The 24,331-nt window shown below is 39.3% G+C and overlaps 1 protein-coding gene across 5 annotated transcripts; it reads right to left on the minus strand.

Annotated features, from left to right (window-relative positions):
- Nucleotides 1-782: 782 nt before the first annotated feature.
- Nucleotides 783-24,024, minus strand: PJA2 (praja ring finger ubiquitin ligase 2). 5 transcript variants are annotated; one of them, XM_074570458.1, is made up of 9 exons: nt 23,998-24,024; nt 14,268-14,465; nt 10,664-11,729; nt 10,001-10,186; nt 8,401-8,583; nt 6,059-6,170; nt 2,187-2,301; nt 1,769-1,884; nt 783-1,447 (listed from the first exon to the last, which is right to left on the minus strand). In XM_074570458.1, exons 2-9 carry the CDS (start codon nt 14,461-14,463, stop codon nt 1,316-1,318), a joined length of 2,106 nt encoding a protein of 701 aa, XP_074426559.1. In that variant the 5' UTR covers nt 14,464-14,465; nt 23,998-24,024; the 3' UTR covers nt 783-1,315. The 5 variants fall into 5 exon arrangements, with proteins under 5 accessions (XP_074426559.1, XP_074426557.1, XP_074426558.1 ...); XM_074570456.1 differs by having other exon boundaries at nt 23,949-24,024; XM_074570457.1 differs by lacking the exon at nt 23,998-24,024 and adding an exon at nt 23,181-23,976.
- Between the last annotated feature and the right edge of the window lie 307 nt (nt 24,025-24,331).

The raw sequence follows: 24,331 nt of genomic DNA on the forward strand, positions 1-24,331 counted from the left end.
TTTAATCAATCACTTTTCCAAGAGCTTAATTCACCTTAATCTCGAAGTTACTGGAAAAGTCTGTAACTCTTTTAAGAGGGTTCGACTAGACACCTTGTATCTTATTGCCAGGCACCAACCTGTTTAGGAATTGTGTGTCTATCCAATGGCGACACAAGTTTTTTTGAAGCCATTAGTATACATATACCTACCCAAATATTAACTTTCTGTCCTCTAATGATTAACTGCATGTCCCTTATAGTTTTTGTGTACATTAGAGTATTATTTATAGAAATACATTTTAGAGACCAGTCTTTTCTCCTTTAAAATACTAACTGTAGCATTACCCACTGCAACCAATGCAAATACCAGAAATGCTACCAATTTTAAAATTTCCAAAATAACTTTACAACAATTATCCTAATAGCCAAGTATTCAAGTGTGTTTCTCAATTAAGTGAGTGAAGTTTCTACTACCATTTTCAAACTTAATACTCAAAGAGCCAAAAATATTTTAACAATATCTTCATTAGAAAGCAACCTCAGCCCTGATATATATATAAAAATAAATATATATATCTGAAAAAGAGAGAAAACATGCAGGCATACAGGAGACCTAATTAGTAGAATGGAATTTAAACACAAATTGAAAGAACCAGGTGCCCAGCTCTTACAGATGCAACTTCTTAGAAACTTCAAACTTCAAAGGCTGAAATTCCATAGTTCATAGACTTACTCAGGACACAGGCTTAAAAATGGTGCTAGAATTTATAAGAGGAAAAAACCACATAGAAACAAGCCATTAGTGTTTCTGACTTTAGGAAAGTTTATTATAGAGTAAACTGGTAAGAAACATTGTTCCATTACGCATTTTTTTCCCACTGAAATCAAGTTTTACCACTGCTGGTGTCACAGAACATCTTCACATTTGATGCAGATAGGAGAAATCAATTACAAAGCCCAAGTTTGACAAAACCAAGTAATTCAGTTATACTAGGTACAACAGGTCCTAAGTATAGCTTTAATAAGCTGCAACTGCACTGCAGCTGCAAGAACTTGGACAAAGTGACACATTAATTAACTTTTTGGAAAAATTTATCATATCATAAGCTTTAGACTTTACAATTACCAACAACATTCTAACCAATAGTCTGAAAATTTAAGCTATTATTATAAACCTTAAGAGTTTAGAAAGTGTTGGACCCTCTTCCTAAACTAAAATATATCATATAGATAGTATTTTACATACAATATTTTATACATATTTGCTTTCACATTGTAATTAAACAGGCAAAATTTACATTTTTGCTTTGGTGGCAAAGATTTAATTTCAGACACTAGTTTGAATTTCCTGTAGTACTGTGAACAGGCGATGGCAGATCATGATCAGACAGAACAGAAACAGTGGCAGCATCCACTTCAGGAGGCATGGGTGCAAGCACATGACGACAAACTGGGCATGTTCCTGACTACAAAAAAAAAAGAGAAAAAACTCTGGGTCATCTGCACAGTCTGCATTCAATTCTATTGGAAAACTAAAGATTATTGTTCATGAAGTATTTAATGTCTTCACAACAGCACTGTCTCAAAGTCAAATTTGACTGGATGGCTAACTGGAGCTAAGAGACAGCTAACAATGCTAGAATTGGCTTCCATACTGCATAAAATTAACAATCAGTTATTTCCTGGTATTCATCCCACATTTTCAAAGAGTTACAAAATTTTCTTCCCAGAAGAATGCAGATACTCCAAAAACTCCACAAGAGCCTCACCAACCCTGTAGTACTTACCTTTTCTAACCAAAGAGTTACACAAAGTTTGTGAAACAAATGATGACAGGGCAGCTCTGTTATGATTTCATCTTTTACATATTCACTCCAACAGATAGTGCAACACTGCTCTTGACCTACACCCATGATGAAGAAAAAGCATTGTTATCTCAATTTACATCTAAAATGAGCTGAAATAAAAATACACATCTTATCAACAGTATCACTAATGATTACAAAATATGATTACACTCCAGTAAAGATTAGTTTTCCAAACTGACCAAAGTTATATTCAATCTGATTCAAGATTCAAAGCTCTTAGAACAGCATTAGCAGCTGCACAGTAAGTATGTTTAAACACTGCATTTATAGTATTACAGAAAGCTAGATTTCTACTTATAAACTTTGTGGAAATTAATTCTTAATTATTTTTCCATACCTTCATGAACATCTGTGACAGTAATCTGTGGGAGACGATCTATGGTTTCTTGAGTAGCTGGTGGACAAGCCTGTTCAATATCAAATCCAAGAGACTCCAGATGTACCATAGCAGTCTGAAAAGGGTGAGCAGAGACCAAGTCCTCTTACTCAAAATGTAACATTCCACATGAAAACACATACGCAAGAAAAAGGAATCCAATTCTAATATGGAATTCTTTCCAATTCTTCAATGGAAGTTATGTCTGTTAGACTAACCATTACATCAGTTTTATTTTTGTAATGAATGAGATGAAACTGAAGGTCAAAACAATAACAGCTTGTTGCTTAAACTTTCTTAAAGTACCAAGACAGAGTCACAACTAATTCTCTAATGAATACTTGTTCATTTTAGAAAGCTTCAGAAAAGACAGCAAGTCGAAAATGTAATAAAGCTTGCTAATACAAAATTGTCGTTATGTTTCACTTTCTTAAAATAAAAGCCTCATTAATGTGTTTCCCGGCTTCAACTATTGAACTATTCAGGTACAAACAAAAATAGTAAGTACCTACTAATGCAGGCTTTCAGAAAAAAAAAAATCCACATCGATGTTTCTCATCTGTATAATGACTTAAGACATAGTCCTCTGAAGTCCTTGTTTGAAACTTAAATTTTTCACCCTGCTAAATCTTTAAGACTCCAATACTACAGGAGGCAAACTCGATGTTTAGACCACACATTCAACCCCACAAGACACTGTAAGGATGCAACACAGATCTCAGACTGGTTATATTTGCTAAGAAATGTACTAGACATACCTGTTTGAACAGCAGAACAAATTGAAAATGGAACAGCAGAACAAATTGAAATGGAGTTCTCAGCTCTTGCTGAGAACACAGAAGCACTGAGTTCATACACTAAATGAACTAGTCATACCTCTTAAATACAACTACTCACTGCTCTAATCAGCATGCAGATTATTTATTCTCATGGCTAGAAACCCCCCTTGGTAAGAAGTTTAAGATAACCTGACATTTTTGTAATGTTGGGGGCACACTTAACTAAAAAGTCCAAAATATACTAGAGAGACACTGGATTATACAGAAACACCTTCCATACTCTTTCATCTTAAACTGTAGAGAAAGTTATTGGAGTTGCAGCCTGAAAACATGCCTTACTTTTATCACAGTGGCAAAGTAGCTCAGGCAACCATCCCACCATAGTTCTCAACCACCAGGTTTACATTTACAGGCAGATGTTTGTGGCAGTAGAGATACCAGCATGAGCTAGCAGACAAATATTTAGGGCTCCTACTGCCACAGATATTCTCATCTCGAAGTTTGCTAATTTAAAAGAAATCCTAGGACAGTTATCCCTAGTGCAGTATGCAAGTCCACCTGCAAGACAGGTAACACTTCTCCAATTTAACAGCTTAAAAACATTAAGTTTGTTACAGCAGACAATACTGCCTTACTAACATTAAGGAAATTTTAGTATTTGTAACAGTATTTTGCCACAGCTGCAATGGTCTGAGAAAAATTTGTAGGCAAAAATACCATGCTTAATCAGATTAACTACTACAGCTGGAAAAATTAGATAATACCCCAAACAGACAGAAGGATGCAATATTACATATGTGTCAAACCTCCAGGAATACAAGTTTATAGTCTATGTTAATCCAGTCAGGGACAGGGTCACATCATATTTTATTACGAGATTACACTGGACTAGCCATTTGCAAGTCCTATTTTCTAGAAAGCAGAAAACACTATATCCTGATCCTGTCTACATCTTGCTGTGGTCATTAAAAGACAGGAGCTCAGCAAAAAATTAAAATTAATTCTGGATAGACATTACAGAGCCTTCTTGTACTCACTTTCTCTCAAATTCCAGAAATATTACCTAACATTACCTAAGAGAAACATTAAACAGTTTGGGGTAATCTTTGCTTTTATTTTCTGAACAACTTTAGTAACCATCTTCATACTGGAAAGAGAGGTGCTCTATATATTCTGCTTGAGATTTGGAGGAAATACTCAGAATTACTATTGAAAACCTGTGTGGTCTATTTGGTCACAGTCAATCCAGCTGTTCGTTTCATTACTCAGTTACCATTTTCTGCTGACTCATCCCAATTATGCCAGACTTGTATGATCACTGTAAAGTTTCAGACACCTAAGAGCTAATTTCAAGCGCTAATACTATTTAAGAGAATTGGCTTTCCCTCTTGTTGAGCATCCATAGCGACCTGCACCACAGGTCCCAGAGAGTAACTACCTTTGTAGTCATCTACCTGCTTGCCAAGTGTGTTCAGTGACACTAACATAATTACAGCATCTTCTCAGCCAGCCATGCACAAAGCCACCTAGGATTGCTTTTACAGGCTGGCCTGACTAGAGTGCACACATTTCTTCTGACAGAGTAACTAAGGAAATGTTGTTACACAGTAATGAGAAAGAAAACCTCAGAGCCATAATAACCTCAGTCTCCTCTTTAAGTGTTGACACAGAGATTAAAAAAAGAAAGTTTCCCCTCTATACACAGATCCTCTTGCTTTGGTGCAAAGAAGGGGGTCAGCTGCTTCTGTAGTTCTGTCCTTTTTGATGTAGTGAGAACCAGCAGCTATGAAAGAGACAAGGAATTTTCTCTATAAAACTTTAGAATACTGCTTTTATAGTTAAGGATATCAACAGACCTCCTACACATTAATCAGCAGTTCTGAAGTGTCTCCAGATGAGTAACACTAGCAAGATCCTACACAGCAGGAGAAGACCCTATGGTACTTGATCATGAATAATGCTGACCTCCCATATACCTCAGGGGATGCACAATACCTGGGAACTGAATGACTGCCAACTTCAGGGAACAAGCCTTCCACCCCCTTGGGAAAACCCCAGGAAGTTTATTCACAAAATCATTTATTTTGCACATATTCATAGAAAAAGGTAATCTATGACTGTTCCACTGACTCTCAGCTTTAGAAAGCATTTCAAAGCATCCTTGGTATTTTGTCTGCAAGCACATTATGACCTACAGTCTGCCCTCTTCACCCCTTTTAACTAAGAGCTAGGAGTCAAACTGCCCCCGATGCCCCTAAACTTCTGTCACGCACACAAAACATTCAATTTAATTGTTGTAACACCATATTATATGTCGTCAAATCATTTAACTCTTATTTTTACAAATACCCTGCAGGGAAGATTTCTGGCAGTGCAAGAACTGTCACATTACATCAAAGTGAATTTCAGCTAGCTTCATATTCGCTCTGACAGTGACCTACGTCACACAACGCAGACGACAAAGATCATAACTCTGCTGGTTCTCAATAACAAATGCTCTTATTTATGCAAAGGTAGACAGATAAAAAGAGATTAGAACAAGGTAAAGTTAAAAGGCTTTTTTGCTTTTGGGTGGTTTGGTGGTTTTTTTTTTTAATTTAAAACACGTGGAGTCAAGACTGTCAAATACAGAAAAGTCTTCCACTGAGGAATAAAAACACGAGATATCCAATTGTACTCTTGCAAAAAAAAAATGCTGGCATGATCCATAGTCACAGATCCAGTTATGAATTTTCCTTTGTTATGTAGGGAATTTGGCAACATTCTTTAGAATAGTTTAAATAGCATATGTTAATACTGGTAGAAATCAGTATCTTTTTTCCTTTAAGCGAAAATACATATTCTAAAAGGAGCAGCACTAACCAGAGACTTTTTGCACTACATTTAAAAGAACATTCAACATTTATTTTCAAGCTTGGAGATCTGAAAGTTCAAGCTAAAAGAGGAAAGTAATTTTTCCTTAATTCTCCTTATTTTCAGAATATGCTGTAAAACAATTCAGTAATAAAAGCTTACATCACAACATCACTAATAGCAGCAAGAATATTTGAATACCTCCATAGCTTGTTGTAAGTGTCCCTCTAGTGCCATCAATGTGAGAAACTGAGGATCCACATAAGGAATGGCTTGAGCAAGCCCTAGGCCATCCCCAAACTCATCAAGTATTCTGAAAAACATGAGTTAAGAAACATGGTCATCATTTCAAAGTAAGTAGTAATAACATCAGGGCTGGGTACATCAAATTACTGCACATCACCTGCTAACAACTGTGTGCGTATACTCTCATGAGGTGGTTGCGTTGGCCCGGGCTGGCTGTCAGATACCCATCCCACTGCTCTTGCTCCACCACCTCAACTGGATGGGTGCATAAATAAGCCTAAAAGCTCATAGGTCAAGATAAAGACAGGGAGATCACCCACCAATCTCCATCCCAGGCAAAACAGACTCAACTTAAGGGAGAACCTTAATTTAACTGAAAGGTTGAGCCAGGTGATCTTTACAGGTCCTTCCCAACCTGGGCTGTTCTATGAATCTGTGAATTTATTGCCAACAAAAAGGGATTTGGATGGTGAGAAACAGAGACAAAAACTAAAACGCCCTCCCCTTAGCCCTCCCTTTCTTCCCAGGCTCAACTTAACTCCTTCATTCCTGACTCCTCTGTGTCACCCTGACCCAGGCAGTGTAGAGGGACAGGGAATGGGGACTGTGGTCAGTCCATGGCAGTTCCTCCCTGCCTCTCCTTCCTCCTCACAATGTTCCCCTGCTCCAGTGCATTGTTCGTCCCACAGGCTGCAGTCCTTCAGGATAAACTTGCTCCTGAGAGGGTCCTTCCCACTCACTGAACTTCTTCACTACCTGCTCCAGCATGAGCTTTCCAGAGGCACAGTTTCTTCACAATATCTTCCTGCTCCACTGTGGTCTTCTCCAGGAGCTCCAGGGGAATCTCTCCTCAAGCACCTGGAGCACCTCCTCCCCCTTGTTCTCTGACCTTGGGGTCTACAGCTGTGTTTCTCCTGAATCATCCTCAGTCCTCTCACACTCTGCTGTGCAGCATTTTTTAACCCTTTCTTAAATACACTTTCCCTAGATGCACCACCCTGCAGCGGGGCTGCTGGAGCCAGCTCTGTCCCATATGGGGCAGCTCCAGCCTCTCCTCAGAGGCCACCCTGCAGCCCCCACTCCCAGCACCTGCTCCCAGTAAAGTGGTACAACTCAAGACAATATGGACTTCAGAAGAACATGACAGGAGCTTTTACTGTTGATTAACCCTGAGTTAAAAGGACACACAGTTCAGCTAATAAGTTTCAGACATATGCTATTAAGCTCAGTTTACAACTAGCATTCAGATTTTGATTACATTGTGTGTCACAGTTCATAGCTTGGCATCTGCTTTGAGTTTTATTTTCCACATTCAGAGACCAAATATTAGAACAGGCACAAGCAAAATCATGTACAGATCTGCACATGCTTAGACAAACTACTAGAGAAGCATCTTACTTCATATTTTGAGGAATTAAGAAGCCTACCAAGTCTAAACTCCAACATTTAAACAACAGGTTTTTTCCATATCCTGCAATTCCTTTGCTAGCTTCCTGCCTGGCACAGTAAGAACACACGCCTTACTTCTAGCTGGGACTCTCATGCATTTGACCCTGTTGTGCTTTTTCACAATAGAACTTCACAGAGAGAAAATACCAGTGTTCTTGGTATATTTACACTGTAGTTTGTAATATTTTTAATAAGCAGAAGAGAGCAAGTGTTAAGTCTCTCACTGGAAAGCATTCTGTCTAGCTCACTCTCACTTTAAAACAAACACACTATACTACTCCAGGATTAGGCTGTGTAAGCGGTTAGGATCACTTTCTTCCTGGTATTTGCAGAATTTTTGTAATAAGTATATTACAATATTCTTCAGTATTCTAATGACAGAAAATTGAGTGAAGCATTCAATATCATTATAATATTAGGTAAGCCCATGACATTTCAAAGAGACATAAAATAGGCCTTTAACTTCTGATGTACACCAGATGCAAAAGAGAAAAAGAACAATTATAGAACTGCACTGACTTGAATGCTGATTACATTCATATTGCTTTACTTTTTTATACTTCCACTGTACTTACCATCTTGACAATTAATTGAAAAAGTACACTCATCCCTTGAATATTTAGTGCACCACAACTTTCTGAGATCACAGTCTGATTTAGCAAATCTACATCCTTGTTCTCTCCTTAGAAAAAACATCACTTGAAGTACCTTAAGGCTTTAAACTCAGATTATCAGCCTTTGAAGCAAGTGCATACAGATAGCCATGAGTATTTTTGACATCTTATATAAAAGCAAAATAGTAACTACAAAACCTCTGAAATTAATGCAGGAAACTATCAAAGGCATACCTCCACTCCACCTCCAGGTCTTCACTCACACTGGAGTCATCCTCAAGGTTGTTATTTCCATCCAACAGGAACAATCCAGGATGCACAAAATCACTAACTGGATCATCTTCCTCATCACTGCTGCTTTCTTCTTCTCGGTATTGTAACCAAGGAATCTCTCCTTCCTCCAATAATATCTGTTCCCTTCAAAGAAATAAATGAAAAGCTAAAACTAAAGATCTAGGAGAATTTGCCAACACATGCAAGTAACAAAAGCTACACAAACTACAACAGCTGCATGTTTCTCAGACTGCAGTCCCAGTTTAGGAAGTTAGTATTTGCTGTAAAAACCAAGAAACTCCCAGTGGTATTGGCTCCAGACTCAGAATCTGGTAAGATCCATGATTCTGTTGCAAAAATTATTTGTCTAATGCTCAAGGCCAGTAGTAGGGTAAGTAGCTCGCTTTGTGTTTCCCCTAGTACAGGCAGTATCCCTGCCAGGGCTAGTATATTTCATACGAAAGATTTTCTTATTCATCTACAAGGTCCTAAAGCCACTAAAAAGAAAGGCTCTCTTGACACCCTGGAACAGCCTTCATGGGGAAACTTGGCCTGAATACCAAGAGTTATTATTTGCAAGAGAAACTATCTGCATAAGGAGAAAGACTTCTCATTTCTGCAGGAGCACAAGTCACCTGGATGTTTAAAGCCACAAGGCTCTAAGTCCCACTTTCCTTCTCAAAGAGCAAATAAACAGGAAACATGTTAAAAATGGGTGCATTTGCAGGCTGTTCACATCAAAGAAAGATAAAGACTACACAGCTCCATTGTTGTTGTTCTCAAACAGATGAGTTTTCGTAGTGTTTTCATACAGCCATGCTAATTCTCCAAACCTCAAGAGACAGCCATACTAAAAAAGCAGTAGCAGAGATTTGAACTGCTTAGTTATAGGTACTGTCTACCTAAGAGTAGAAGAAGCTGGAAGAACACGTAGGCATGGCTTGTTGCTTTATAAAGACCCAAACTAAGAATAGAAGTTTCATAGCAGATGCTTAGGAAAAAAAGCCCAACTTTCCTTGGCTATTTACAGCTACAAATTCTGCCTTGCAACAAAGGCAGGCACATTTTATAAAGTAAACTACTGAATGCCTGGAAAAATAAGTACGCAGCAAGCAAGCACTTCAAGTTTACTTTAATCACTGATAGGGCTACAGAAATAAAAAGCAGCAGTGGAATATGAGAAACAAAAAAGCACAGAGATAAACTGCTTTGCAAGGAGTACTAAGCAGTACCAGAACATGTATATGTTTAAAAAGCTGGATTAGGCAAGTTACTTATAAAGTCGGTATATCCAGCCTATTTTCCTTGTTGACATTACCAATCAATGCCCTCTCATTATTTCTGTATCTTTCATAAAATACAATTGTTTGCATAACATGCCATTTTTTCCCTGATTTGAAATACATACGAGTACTCAGATTATTTTGATGTAGGCAAGTGATTATTGCTGGTATAGTAACTAGTTTCAGAACTGATGTTATTCTGTGTAGTGTCATGCAGATACTGTGTTACTGCTGACATCAGAATTTACACAAATTTAGCTAATAAAATAAACCCATACCCTCCTTGGAAACAGACATCCGTGTTCTCCTCTTCTATGCCACTGCTGCTGCTCTGCACTTCAGGCTCACATTCCTCTCTGCCTGGGACAGTCTCCCAGGTCTCATCACGTGAAGAATGGTCTTTGTCTGTAGCAGCAAAATAGGAAGACACAGCTGCAGACCATTCTCCATCACTCCATTCTGACCTGCAATTTAAACAAGGCAATGGGGTGTGACTTTTAACACTGCTTTAGGGGAAAGAAAACGAACACAAACATATTGTGACTTCCTACTTTTCTATGAACATTACTTTCAATATAGACTTTTTTTCTAGCAGAAACTCATTTTGTACTATTTAGAAATGTATTATAAAGCAAGTATACACAAAGAGCTGATTAAAAAAATAAGTCGGTTCCTAAGAAAGAATTCTGCCCATCCCACTTTGCAAAAAGGTTTTTTTTCCTTCCCCCTCTGCATTTGCAGGGTACATAAAACAACTCAGGAATACAAGCCCAGATCCACTATACACATCTTTCTCCTAGCACACAGAGAAGATAGCAGCAGTGACACTGATAATACCCACGGTTGCTTAACAACCAATAAGCAATGTTGGCCTTACCTCTCAGCCAAACAAATAGTAAAGAAATGAAGAATAAAATGAAATTAATAAAATGAAATTTCACCTGTCTTCATCATCATGGGACATGGAGGAGTGTCTGTTGCAGTCTTCAAAATCATCCCTGACAGTGCTATTATCTAGCATGTCTTGTTCTTGAGCTGCTGTATTTTTCCTTAGGACTGTTTCTGTGTTCTTTTGATGACCTTGGTACTCTCTTGTGTCAAAGTGCATACTAGAACTCATCTCTTCGCTATTTCTCAAGGCATACTCAACATGGCCTTGCTGGATTTCAGCAGCTTCATTTCTTCTCCAGGAACCACTTTTCTCTTCATTGTCACTAGGGAGAAGCTCCTCTCTCCCCAACTGGTTTGCAGGACTTTGTTTTCTTATTTTAGGTCTCACTACTTGCTCAGGTGAATTTCCTTGGTCAGTCGTTCCACCACTGGCATTTAATTCATTAGCAATTGCTATAGGGGTTCTGATTCCAACATCCACTATATTTCTTACCTGCTGTGTTTCACAACTGGCACCAGTCAAGTTACTTTTCGGTATAGCTTGATCTTCAGCAGAAGATTCAAATGCCCTGTTGTTTGGACATGTCAAGCCTGAATCTGAGTATCTCATTAGAGGCATTGGTCCTGCTTCTTCATGACATTCTCTAGAAAAACTGTGGCTGACCGTGAGCAATCGGGACTCTAAGTCAGTAAGAGCCTCTAAGCCTTTTTCTAACTCAGAAAACATGCTATCTAGCGTTCCCTGAAGTACACCTCCTGCTTCACTTGCCAAAGAAAAATTGTCCTGAGCATCATCTTCCTCTCCATCACTGCTATCTGGCTCATAAGAGTCAATGTTTACAGAGGCAATTCCATTCTGACCATTCAAATCATTATGCCCTTCAGATGCATATTCTGCAAGGTCTTCAGAATTTTCATAAGGATTCATAGAGTTCCCCGAGATTGTGTTGCCTTCCAGACCAGAACAGAATAGAGAAAATGGTGACGTGTTTGCTTGAAAAGTTTGGCTTGATACACTTTGGCAAATGCGTTCTCCAGTTCCAATATTTTCTAACAGAGGCTCATCCAATAAATCAGAAGAAGCCTGAACCGATGGACTGGAATCTTCACAGAAAGCTGTAAGGAAGAATACAACGGAATAATCAAAAACAATTGAAATATGCTCATCTAGAGCAGCTGTTCAGGAAAAAGAAATGACAGTTCACTATGGCTCCAGTGCAATTTGATAAAGAGAAATATTTACCAGAGATGCAGTCATTCTTCATTAATATATTTATGTTCTCACTTATATAAACTAAGCATACAGAAGTAGACTTAAATGATATAATTTCAGATCAGCCTGACAGCAAAAACCCAAGTATTAAATGAACATGTGCATAAGCAGCATTTTTACATTGTTTATGGAAAAGGGAATTTTAAGATGAGAACAAGATATCTGAAAAAAAACACTAGAAGATTAAAAAAGCTGCAACATTTCTTTCCATAAGTTAAAAATGGGGCTATCCATTCATTAACTGGCTAAACTGTGCCTCCTGCCACACTCAAAGCCATTTATTGCTACTATAAATTACGTACTAATAGCACTATGTTTTCTGCATGCAGCTGGGAGTGCAGCTCCTCCTAAGAAGAAAATAATAGTAGGGATGAATGTGGACTTACAGTTAATAGTTACCATCATCACAAATTCAGTTGTGTTATATCACACTTGAACACCTCTTGCATAAAAGGACAATAAATATCAAACCCACTAGCAAGACTTAGAGAAGTTAAAACATCTATACAGTATACTGCTGCTACTACAAAATTAATGCTTAGTTCAAGTCATTTGTAAACTCCTAACCAAGGCAATAGTCCAAACTACTTTTGAACGTACAATGGCTTGCATAACTTGAGAGTACTTAAAAGTTTAAGTCAGTATTAAGAGATTTGGAATCTTAACTACAAGACAAAAAAAAAAAATGCACAGTTAGTTGAAGGATTCCCTAGCATGTCATTTTAAAAACAGTTAGAGGTAGGAAACCATGTAAAATGAGTGTTCCAAGGTTAAAAAAAAAAAAGAATCTCATCTAAATAGATAATCCATGCCTAAGTTGGTGAATTCATGGCACTGAACTCTTACAAGAGCTGTGCCTCTCAGCACTAGGAGCGTGGCTTGCAGGAAGCAATGCTGTAACATCACATTTTATCTAACCAAAATCTTGAAGATCCTTCACAAAATTGCTAACAGCTGAGGTTGGCAGGCAGACCCCTCTGGATATCATCCAGTCCACCCGTCTTGCTCAAATAGAGTCACCTGTAGCAGCTTACCAACAACCAAGTCCAGTCAGGTTTTAGTATTTCCAAGGACAGCTCCTTCCACCCATCTTCCACAATTACTTAGATGTATTGAAGAGGTAAAGCCAATTAGCAAGGAAATATGCATCATATTTTAGGTAGCACCCACCCAGCAAAAAATAAGTATTGACTGGGGAATAACGTAACCTAGTTGAGGTAAGGGAAATAAGTCAATCCAAAACATTTCTCAAAGAAATTTGAAAAACGTAATATAAAAAAAGACCAAATATAAAAGGAAGGGCATTTTGTTATTAGACTTAATATAGAAAGTGAGTCACTTTTAGAATTTATATACAAAGAAATTGTATTAAGAAGGAGATAATATGCTCTAAACTGCATATTTCTTATAGCCCCTAAAATAATAGCATGCTCCTCTCCGAATGACTGAAACAAGAAAGGTGGCAGTATTATAGAGAAGATCTCCACAAGTGTCAACACTGCCTTACAGGAAATAAACCTTTAACTAGATGAAAGCGTAGAAAATATATAAAGCACAAACAACTGCAAGGTCCAAAAAAATAAAACCAGCCCCAAGATGATCTACTCACATAACAATCTCCAACAGCAGAGGCACATGACAGAGTTAAATTAGCACTATGCTATTATGAAATAAGGAAATTAGGAGGAGAAAGCAGTATAAAATAGTCTACAGAAAGGAGAAAAAATTGGAAGATCTGAGCCTATATCAAACTTCTTTTAGAGAAAACCTCAAGTAGATGGGATATGTTTCTAATCCAACAAGCCATTCTGTATTTCTCTATGAAATTATTATTCAGATACTAAAGTCACAAAAGACAGTTTGGAAAATAATAACGTTAAATATTCATTAAACAAGAAAGGGAAGCGGCCTGATTCATACAAACAAATAAGAAGAGAACCTTTGAAGATCTTTTACAGGCTTAAATTAATTTCCACTGGAACTACACTAAAATTGACAGAGACAGAACAACCTGGTCCATGATACATGAAATATTTCACAAATAGAAGATTAGAATTAGTATTCTCTTCCAAGTGTGATTTGCAATTTGATTTGAAGACAAAATAATTTGAATTTTACAGTGTTATGGCTATCTAGTTGGTTAGAATGCATTAACTCATTAAGGAATGCACTTCAGGTAAAATTAAAGAGCCTAAGATAGACTGTACTTTAATTCACTTTCATGTTGATTTTCATTCTGTAAAGCCATATGAAATGTACTTTACATGTGTTATTTAAGTGGCTACTCTCTTCCCTTCATATTTCTCTATGTGCCTTTCCCCTCCACCTCCACACATCCCAGGTTGCAATTAAATGGCACATATGGAGAGACATGCACTTACGTAAAGAATTCTCTTGCTGAACATCCTCCCACTCTAATTGTTCACAGCCTTCGTGTTGATGTTCATCTCTGCCTTGGCTATTCAAAGATGGTCTAAAGCTAACATAGGCATGTCTTCTCCCATATCTTCTGCCTGTAACACTCTGATAGCCTTCTGCTGGTTTGGGCCAGGCAAGTCTGCCACCTTTTTGACCCATTGCTACGTGAGATTATGGAGGAAAGAAAGAGACAGAGAGATTGCATTAGACAACAAGATGTCTTTACAGTTTTGCCCCTCTTCAGCACTTTGATGTAACTTTTTTAGCAAGGAGTTTCCCAGTTGTCTGAAGTCTTGAGCTTTGCTAACATGATTGTTAAGAACCTGAAGTGCTCTGGGCACGTATGTTTTGAAAGTACATAACAGAGTTTTCATCTACATTAAATAATATTGACAAACACCAATATTGTCCCATCTTAACATATTTGTAGTAAATAACAGACTTTACTAAAAAAATTTAAAACTCAAGTCCAGATGTCTCCTGACTTTTTTTTTTTAGTGTCAAAGGTATGTGCAAAAGTGTATTACACAACACATACGTTAGCTTGCAAAAAACATTTGCAAGCACCATAATGGAAAAAGCCTTCAGGTAAGGCAGCACAATTTAGCCAGCCCTAGGTAGTTTATTTCTGTGACAGGAAAAGCACAATTAAACAAATCACACCTTCTAAAACAGGAGTCCCAAGGAGAAGGCTTTATTCTTTACACTAGGTAGTATGTTCACGCATGGCCATATAATGGAATTGCTCACATATGGCTCCTATTTTTATAGCAGTATTCCCTATTAATGGATCTTAATGCTTTTACCAAGAAAACATGGGATAAGTAGTACAAGGTAACTTGAAAAACAGCAGGGAAAGCTGCCAGTATTGTAATGACGGAAGATTTTAAAATAGCAGTAGCATCAGTTATTAATAATCTAGCATAAGTATTCACAGCCAAAGGCTGTTCCTTGTACAAATGCAATTAGACATTCAGCATTTCAGATGTTCAGTGTCTTTTTCATGTCCCTCTAAGTCACTTTTAATCTTCACTACATATGGAATTAACATAGTAGCTTCTCTGTTCTTGAAGCTCACCAAACTGAAAAGGAGACACTGAAGTCCAGAAAGATAAAGTTTCTAACCATTAATGCAAAGTTTTCTGAACTTCAGAAAAAATAAGAAAACTTTTTTCTTTCCTGACTGTTAAACTGATCTGTTCATTACCCTTAAAAAGAGACTATCTATACGCAATGACACTATGTATTAGCAGTTATTTTATGCAGCTTTGAGCAGTACAGCCACTAGTAAGGTTGGTTGTTGCAGTATGTGGACTGTCTAAAAGATACAACTGCACACATATACCAACTGTCAAACAGTCCAAGCAGGTTTGGTTTTTTTTACTTTGTTTGTGTTTTAAACTAGCATCACTGTTGAAGTTGTCATTTTGCTAGGACTGACGTACAGGAAACTAACTTTGTTGCTGCCTACCTAACATAAATAATGAAAAATAAAATGCAAGGGGAAAAGAGAAATATTTTTCTTGGGGCTGCACTCTCCGAAATCACATAATTCCCTTAAAAGCTTTAATGAAGAAGCAAAATGAAGAAAGCTACCTATTGTAAACTATAGCTTCTAGTAGAAGCTAGTCTTAAGAAGTTCAAATACATAACATTCTACAAGGCTTTGGTCTATAACTGTCAGCATGGCAATTCTGAAAACATTTCCTAGCAATCTGCACTTCAAATTTCTGTGGAAAAAATCCAAATATTTTCTACCCGATCTTCCCTACAGACAAAAAAAAGGACAGAAACTTGAGTAGTAAAATGATGGTGGAAGATTCAGGGCCTCAGAAAAAAATGTAAGTTCCAGGAAAAGAAAAATCATCTCTTTCTCTTTCAACCTGACATGGAAAAAATTAAGGTTGGAGTAAACCAAACAAAATTACATTCACAATAGAACACCTGCCACAAGAGTCTAAAATATTACTGTTTCATTCCCAGGGAAATTGACAGCAACAGTGAAGATACCTGCAGTGCTTAAAATTAAAAGGCAAATATTTACAATTCGATTTTGTAAAATTGCACCTGTTAAGGAAGCTATAGCATAAGGAGTCTTTTATCTAATTTTGTCAGCTTCACTTCTTGTTATCTTTATCCAATTCTACGAAAAAATTTGCTACAAAAATGTTGTGCTATAACTTATCACGTTATAACTATGTCTCTAAATCTCCCTTAAACCATGCAATCTTAGTAATGTCTTTAGTCCAGTCTTCTTCCCACACATGAAATCTCTCCAACCATAGCCCAGTCCCATGAATAGTGCAGAAGTCCAAACACATCCATCACCAGCTGCAACAGGGCAATACTGCTTATTCCTACAGACTTGGGATATAGCTCAGTTGAGGCTTTCTAGAAAAAATTAGCAGGTATCAGAGGCTTTTTTCTCATTTCTCTATGAAGCTCTATGTAGTTTGATTACATATAGTCTCTCAAAATATTTTCAGGGATTTGTCCAACCCTACCCATCCCACATAAAACAGAAGCTAAAATGGTCAATTCATTATTAACTACACAATTCCTGCAATCTTTAGAAAGGCAAAAACTCTCTACAACTAATGCAAGAAAGAGTGGACTGACAATTAATTCTCTTATTGAGAATATTAACTGGCTGACTAATTAAGTCAATGAGCAAGTCAGGTTTATTCAAGCAAGCTCTGACAATTCTTAAATTTCTACTGGTTATAACATGCCCGGTTAGCAAACCACCAGAGGGAGCTGACAATGAGCAGTCATAACCTAACTTGCAGAGCAAAATCCAACAGATTAGTAAATCAGCAAAGCAACAGAGAATCTGCCCTCAAACATGGTAATACCAGTGGTCAAAGCAAAAAAGGTAAAAATACAACAGAACTGCCTTATTCTTAATTTTAGTTTGTTCTCTAAAACACCAGTATTGTTCAAAACCAGATGTCCACTCAAGAGAGTCAAACTCTCTGAATGCAAATGTTTTTTGGTTTTTTTAAAGTGATTTTCACAGCATGCAAAGTCTTTAAAGCTGGGTGCAATGCACTACAGTTTTTGCTCTAGATAATTCTCTCACATACAGAGTATCTCATCTTGTGTTCAATTGTTCTTAAAAAATACATCATGCAGTTATTTTTCCACCCTTGGAAAGCTTTATTGGATCAATATAGTGAAAGCTTTCACCAGTTACTGAAAGTTTGCTTGTCACATTTGGTTTACAGAAGAGGTTAACTTCTACTTAGTTACAAAATAGTTCAAACACAAGAGCAGGAGCCATGCACTTATTTGCCTATATGCCTAAAATATGCAGCATTTAAGCATCTGAAGCCAGAGACCAATTTACAAGAAACCCTTTAGGCAATCAAGTTGCTGAGACACATAATACCCTCTGTCAGGTCCTTCTGCCAGGCTACCCAAACCTTAAAAGTGGGTATTGCTCTGTCTTCTCTCTCTGAAGGTCAATTTAGTGGGCCTGTTCAAAACACACCCAATACCTGCTGACAAGACATAGTTCTGCAAAACTGACCAACACACCAGTGACTAAATAACCAATGCAGGGGACACAGGCTATTTATGCACTTCTCAGGCTAAAGAATTGTCCTTTCAAAAGGAGAATTCAGGTGGAGTCACCTGAATTCCTCAAAGGATCATTAGCAGCCATCATAAAGCAAAAAAGCATTTTAGATTACCAGAGCCGGATTTAAAAAAAAAAAACACAAAACAAAAAAAAAACAGAACGGGGGTAGTGTCCCAAAATGCACAGTTCACAAACAGGTAGGTCCAGCTTTTCACAGGCACTGCCTTAATCACTGATGCAGAGCAGCATACTTCACTTCTACAAGCACTGCACTAAGGACTCCACTCCCTAGAGCCAACAAACTACAGGCAGTAACACAGAAATCCTGAGAAAGTAAATGCAATCCACCTGACCCACATAACCACCTTGTCCTCTCCCACAAAAAAACCCATTGGTTTTCCAGAAGTAACAGTGTTCAAGGTTAACTGTAGATGCATGCATATATGTATTCACAATCTAGCATTGTAACTTCAGCAGTCAGAAGTGATCCATCCCCTTGAGCACAATCCTACATACAAATCTCAAATCATTCCAATTTACAGAGTCAGATTTAGGACAACTGAGTCTCCTGCTCAGTTACATCCTGAGTCCTCCAACAGGATCCCAGTCCTCACCCCCTGAAACCCAAACACCTCCCTTTACTCTCCTCCACATTACCTTTTGTTCTCCCCTGTCCTCTCAACCCCCTCACATCATGCACACTAGAGAAAAAAAAAAAAGGAGAAGCAGCTTTCTGGGATCAAGGAGTGCATGATCTGCATCTACAGCACTACTCAAATAAATCACCATCACCCATGCAGATGTAGGATGCCAATTGCAGCATACACCCACCTCCTAAACAGGGCGAAGTTGACTGCCAGAGTTACAGCTGGTATGCTGATCTTATTTGTGACTCCCAGAACTGCTGTGACCTACCCAGATGGCATCACTTTGTTGGAGCAGAGTCTAGTCCATAACATCAATGGTAAAAAAAAAATCATGTAAATTAAAGAAATTGCAGTTTATCTAAAGTACTTCTGAACATCTGAACAAAATCTTGCCTTTTATCCAAGAGCTGAAATACCTGCCTTTACATACCTAGCAATTTTTGTAGTTTAAGGAAAAGGTAATCGAGTTTGGTAGTTTCTGCTGAAAAAAAATATACTACATACAAGGCTATTTTCAGTTAAGTATTCCATCAAGTTTACCTGGATCTTACTTTCACCCTACTATGTCCAGTTTTACTTCCTTCACACAGTCATGTCCTAGGCTCACTGTATACCTCACAGAGAGAAAACAAAATTAGGAGTGTGGGGCATGGCAGGGGTGGGGGGGCAGCAGTCCGAAGTGGTTTTCATCCCAAAGAGGGGATGCATTTTCTGCTGCAGAAGGTATTTAGTTATGTAAGTAGCTTTTTTTTTTTAAAGACATGTAAAGTAAGCTTTAAATATCTCTCTAAGTAGTATTTTTTTTTTTCAATATTTTAATAACTCATAACTTTTTCTGCTCTTCCTCAGACTTTTCCCAGCATTCTTAAAAAACTTGCATACATATTCTGGTCTCAATCTCACCAACACTCTTTTACACCTATGAATTACAGAAATCATTTTCTTCCACAATGCAAGAACAGAATCTCACAGTCAAGGTTTGAAAAGGGAATGCATGTAATACTGACACAATTACTGTTTTCTAGGTTACTGTCTTAAAAAAGAAAGTCTGCATTTACTCCCAGAAGTATATGAATGCATTTGGCTACCAAATAGGTGAATCTTAAAAACAACTCACTCTTGACACCCTTTCCCTTACCTGACTAATTCTGAACCATAATGAAAGCATATCCCTGATCAACTCAGACAAAAGTTCCAGCTAAAAATAGTCACATTATCTTTTAACTGTATTATTCAAAATTCTTTATCTGTAACCAATATTCTATATCTCTTTCTGTCCTGCAGGTATTGAAAGTTTCCAAGAACAGATTAATTAAAGAGAAACGTGAATTAGAATGGAGAACTTTCAGTTTTCTAAACACTACTGCTTAGGATGGGGGAGAGATTACTCCATTTCGGTTAACAGAAGAAAGGCATGGAATAATCCCAAAAAGGGAAAGAAATATTTCAATAACTTAACATATTACTGTCACAATTTCCCCTCTCTTGCCACTATGGGCAGATTGACACTGAAATTCTTTAGACATTTTATTATGCTTACAAGCTCCGAACTAGGTACACTGGCAAATTTCCATTCAAAACAATGAATATTCAGTTAGAACCTACCTTCACTGTCTGGATTTATCTAAACCTTAGAAAGCCGTATGTCATGGTGTAGCCCCAGCAGGCAGCTAAGAACACCACAGCCACTCACTCACTGCCCCAGCCAGTGAGATGGGGGAGAGAATCACAAGAGTAAAGTCAGAAAATTTCTGGGCTGACACAGAAGCAGTTTAATTATTTTTTTTTTTAAAGAGAATAGAGTAAAATGAAGAGGAAAAGAAACAAAAGCAAGGAAAAAAGAATGATGCAAAAGACACCCTACCTGTTCACCAACAAGCAGCCAATGCCCAGACAGTTCCAAAGTCACAGCAGCCTGGCCAACCTCCTTTCCCCCCACCAGTTTTATCCCCTAATGTGACACCACATGGTCCCAGGTATCCCTTTGGCCAGCCAGGGTCAGGTGTCCCACCTGCATCCCCTCCTGACTTGTTGTGCACCCCCTTCCTGCTCAATGATGGGGTAGCATGAGAAGCAGAGGTGGCCTCAGTTCTGTAAGCACTGCTCAGCAGTAACCAAAACATCCCTGCGTTATCAACACTGTTCCCAGAAAAAAAATCCAAAACATAGCCCCATACAAGCTACTATGAAGAAATTTAACTCTATCCCAGACAAGACTACTACACCATATCATAAGCAAAAACTAAATGTTTTTCTAAAGGATCAGATTTATTCATCCAAAAGTTCCTTCTACAAAGTATTTGGTTTAGGTGGCTTTCTAGGATATTTGGGAACGCAGTATTGATTATTTCCATGAGCAGTATCAGCTCAGCTACACGTACACTAAAAAATGGAACATGCTTCAGGGATTCATTTTTCAGGCTTTAATTATTGTCTTTTCATTGACCTTCCAGGTCATTTCACACTTTCTTTTGAGCTATAGATGCCACTAAGTCAACGTTTTAACTTAATATAGTTCCTTCTCTTTGCCAGGGGCTTAAAGTAGCCTGTGGTCCAAGTTCTATAAGCTTGCACACTGGTCTACCACTGAAATCTCCTTAAATGAAAATAAAACTTTTTTACCTCTCAGATTACAGAAACTGAGTATTTTGTTAATGACTGAAACAGCAGCTGGCTACACCTTCAAACAGATTGACCAGTTCAGGTGTCTGGGATCTCAATAGTGCAAAGGATCCTCTCAGCAAACATGAATTGCAAATTTTTTCCACTATGAGCCTAACTTTGGAAATACAGCATAGGAAATTAAACATATCCAAAAAGCTTATTGTCACCTCACCCACTTTAATGACAAAAATATTTCTGCATTTAACACTATTTAGAGAGATAATGGAAGTATTAATCCCAGCAAATTTATATTTTGTGAACACTGCTGGGCTTTTCAAAACTTAAGTCACTCCAGAGATAAGGGGAAAGTAAAAAAGGTAACAAATTCTGGAGCACCAAGTTACTGCCTCCTCTCTCATCCCAGTTGCAGGCAGCAACATTGGAAAAAACAGACAAGCCCAGCCTATTAATAAGTGGCTCCAAGACTGGTGTCACCACCACAGTTTTGGGGCTTTTGATAACAGGATGGCCTACATGGCACCAGCCTTGTTGGCGTCAGATGGGATTCACCTTTCTGAAAGGGGCAAGAGGTCTCTGCTCACAATCTAGCAGGGCTCATTGACACAGCTTTAAACTAGGCTTGAAGGGGGAGGGGGGGACAATATCAGACTTAAATTTATCAGAATAAATTTGCTCCCCATACTTTGTTTGTTCAAAATATTATTCAGCAATACTAGGATAAACCACAAGCCAGGGCCTGTCTGCCTTACAAATGCATTGTCCTCAATACAATGGGATTCTGGCCTCTAGTGCTATAGAGCACAGTAATACTTTTTGTTTCATTCAAGACCTCTTAAGAGATCAAGAACCAAAGCAACACAACTCAACAAGTACTATGGACCACAACGGAGATTACGATATAAAAATGGTAGCAATGCCATCTTAACTTTTTGCTACAAATACCCATTACGCTATTTGCTAAATTAGTCCAATACATCATATGAGTATTTTTCATTCGCTAGGCTAAACTGCTTTTGCAGAAGTAAACATCCTCATGGGAGCAGCTAGCTTAACAAGGTGATAATTCATAAATATTTCTTATTTTGATGAGGCTTTGATCTGTATAGAACTTTTGCACGCTACTGACACTGCATTGCAATTCACTGAGTTGGCAAAGGAAATAAAAAGAAAAAAGTATATTTCAAAGAAGTTTCCTGATCATGCATTTTAATGCAACTTCAAAATAATGATTTTTCTGAACAACATTTTCAGACATTTTCCTTTCTTTAATGGGTAAGAAAGAACAGGAAATCATATCTTTGCAAGTCTGACTCAGCTGCAAGTGAACTTATTTTATTACAGATATTTGCTTACTCAAGTTAATATGCATACTTCTCCTAAATGAAATTTACATCTATAAAGTATGTATTCTTCATGATTTGTGCATTAAGAGAGAACAGTAGTAGTCTGACAGCACTCTTTATTGCTACAGGACATAATTTATTTTTTCTAGATACAGTGTAACAGAATTTTAATCAAAAATCATTCCTCTAAACTGCTTAACTGTGTACACAGACAAGTGCAAATCAAGAACCACACTGAACGAATGAAGTGTCTGAACATGTCAGATTACAGAAAATGGACCTAAATGCAGTCTCTAAGCTTTCAAACACATCCTACAAAGTATTCAGCATCACAGTTACAATACCAACTTTTTATATTTTTTATATCTTTGTGCACTGTGCAGATTCACATGCTATGTAACATATATATTCTTCATAAGAAGTGTTAATTCACCAGCAGCAGCCAGTCCAGCATATCTGCAGTGCCCAGTATTCTGAGAAAACTCAGCTCCACCACAGTCAGCACAGCTGAAGGCAAGCAGTTCAAGTGAACCCACTTAAGGTGCAACACCAAAGCACACACAGCAAACACCCTCCAGGCTCTCACCCTGGCACAAAATCCATGCTGCGCAGTATAACTACACGTTAATGCACTTTTGCTTGTGTGGGGAAAAAAATGCACACTTTTAGCTGGTGCACCTTAACACGTTTCCTCTGGATTCCAGCCCAAGGCACATTCCTTCTGTCCCTTAGTTTGGGGGTGGTTCTGCTCACAGCCCACCAACACCTCTCCTCCAGCAAACAGGCAGTGTCAGTGCTTCATAACCGACTCCAAGCAATGTCAAGGGGCTCACTTTAGAAATGAGCCTGCTCACACCCGTTTTTATTTCGTCTAAGGTAGAACCCAGCCGGCAGGGTTGCCTGGGCAGCACAGGGAGCACAGGCCCGCCGTCACAGACGGCTCTCCGGCCTCAGCACCAGGCTCCCCACCTCCACCCCGGGAGAAAGAGTCACCGTCGCAATGTTGTGGGGAAAACACCAGAAACAACCAACCAGCCCCAAAAAAACCAACTTTGAACTGAAGGCTTGCCCGGGCCTGCTCTGTGTCTGCAAGCCGTGTCGGCTTCCCCGCGCCCATCGGGGGAGCCTCTCACGCACGCCGGACCACCACGGCCCGCTGCGCTGAACGGAGGCGGCCGCGCTGCCCCCTCGGCCGCAGCACCAGCCGGGCCGCCCCCGCCCCGCAGGCCCAGCCCCTGAGAGGAGGCTGTCGCTCCGCGGCCCAAGCGACCGCCCCGAGGGTTGAAGACGGCAGCGGCACGGCCCTGCTGCCTGGGCTCCACGACCGCCTTCTCTCCGCGGCCCGAGGCCGCAAGCAGATCCCCGGGATTGAGCCGCGGCTGGCCCGGCCTCGACGCGCAGCCGCCGGGCCGGGCCGGGCCGAGCCAGGCCGGCGCCCGCACTCACCCCTCCCGAACACGGCTCGCGCGCCTCCCCGCAGCCACCACCGGCCTACCCGCGGCCGCCACTGCAGCCAATCGTAGCGCTCCAGAGTCGCCAGCGGCGGCCAATACATGGCCAGGGGGAGGGAGCGGCGACCAATCCAGACCGAGGGGGCGGGAACGGAGGCCGCGGGCTCGCCCCGGCCGCCCACAGAGGGGCGGGGCGAGGGCGGTGCAGCGTCGGGGATCGGGTCAGGGGGCTTGGGGTGTCCGTGCTCGGCTGCCCCTTCTCCATCCGTCGGCCGGCAGGGCCGGGCCCCCCGCCCGCATGAGGGCTGCGCTGTCTCCCGGGGGTGCCCGGGTGGGGCGTGGAGGCCGCGGCTAAGGTGGGCTCCCGCGGCAGGAGGG

This window comes from Larus michahellis, chromosome Z (genome assembly GCF_964199755.1).
Source record: "Larus michahellis chromosome Z, bLarMic1.1, whole genome shotgun sequence".
Taxonomy (NCBI): Eukaryota; Metazoa; Chordata; class Aves; order Charadriiformes; family Laridae; genus Larus; species Larus michahellis.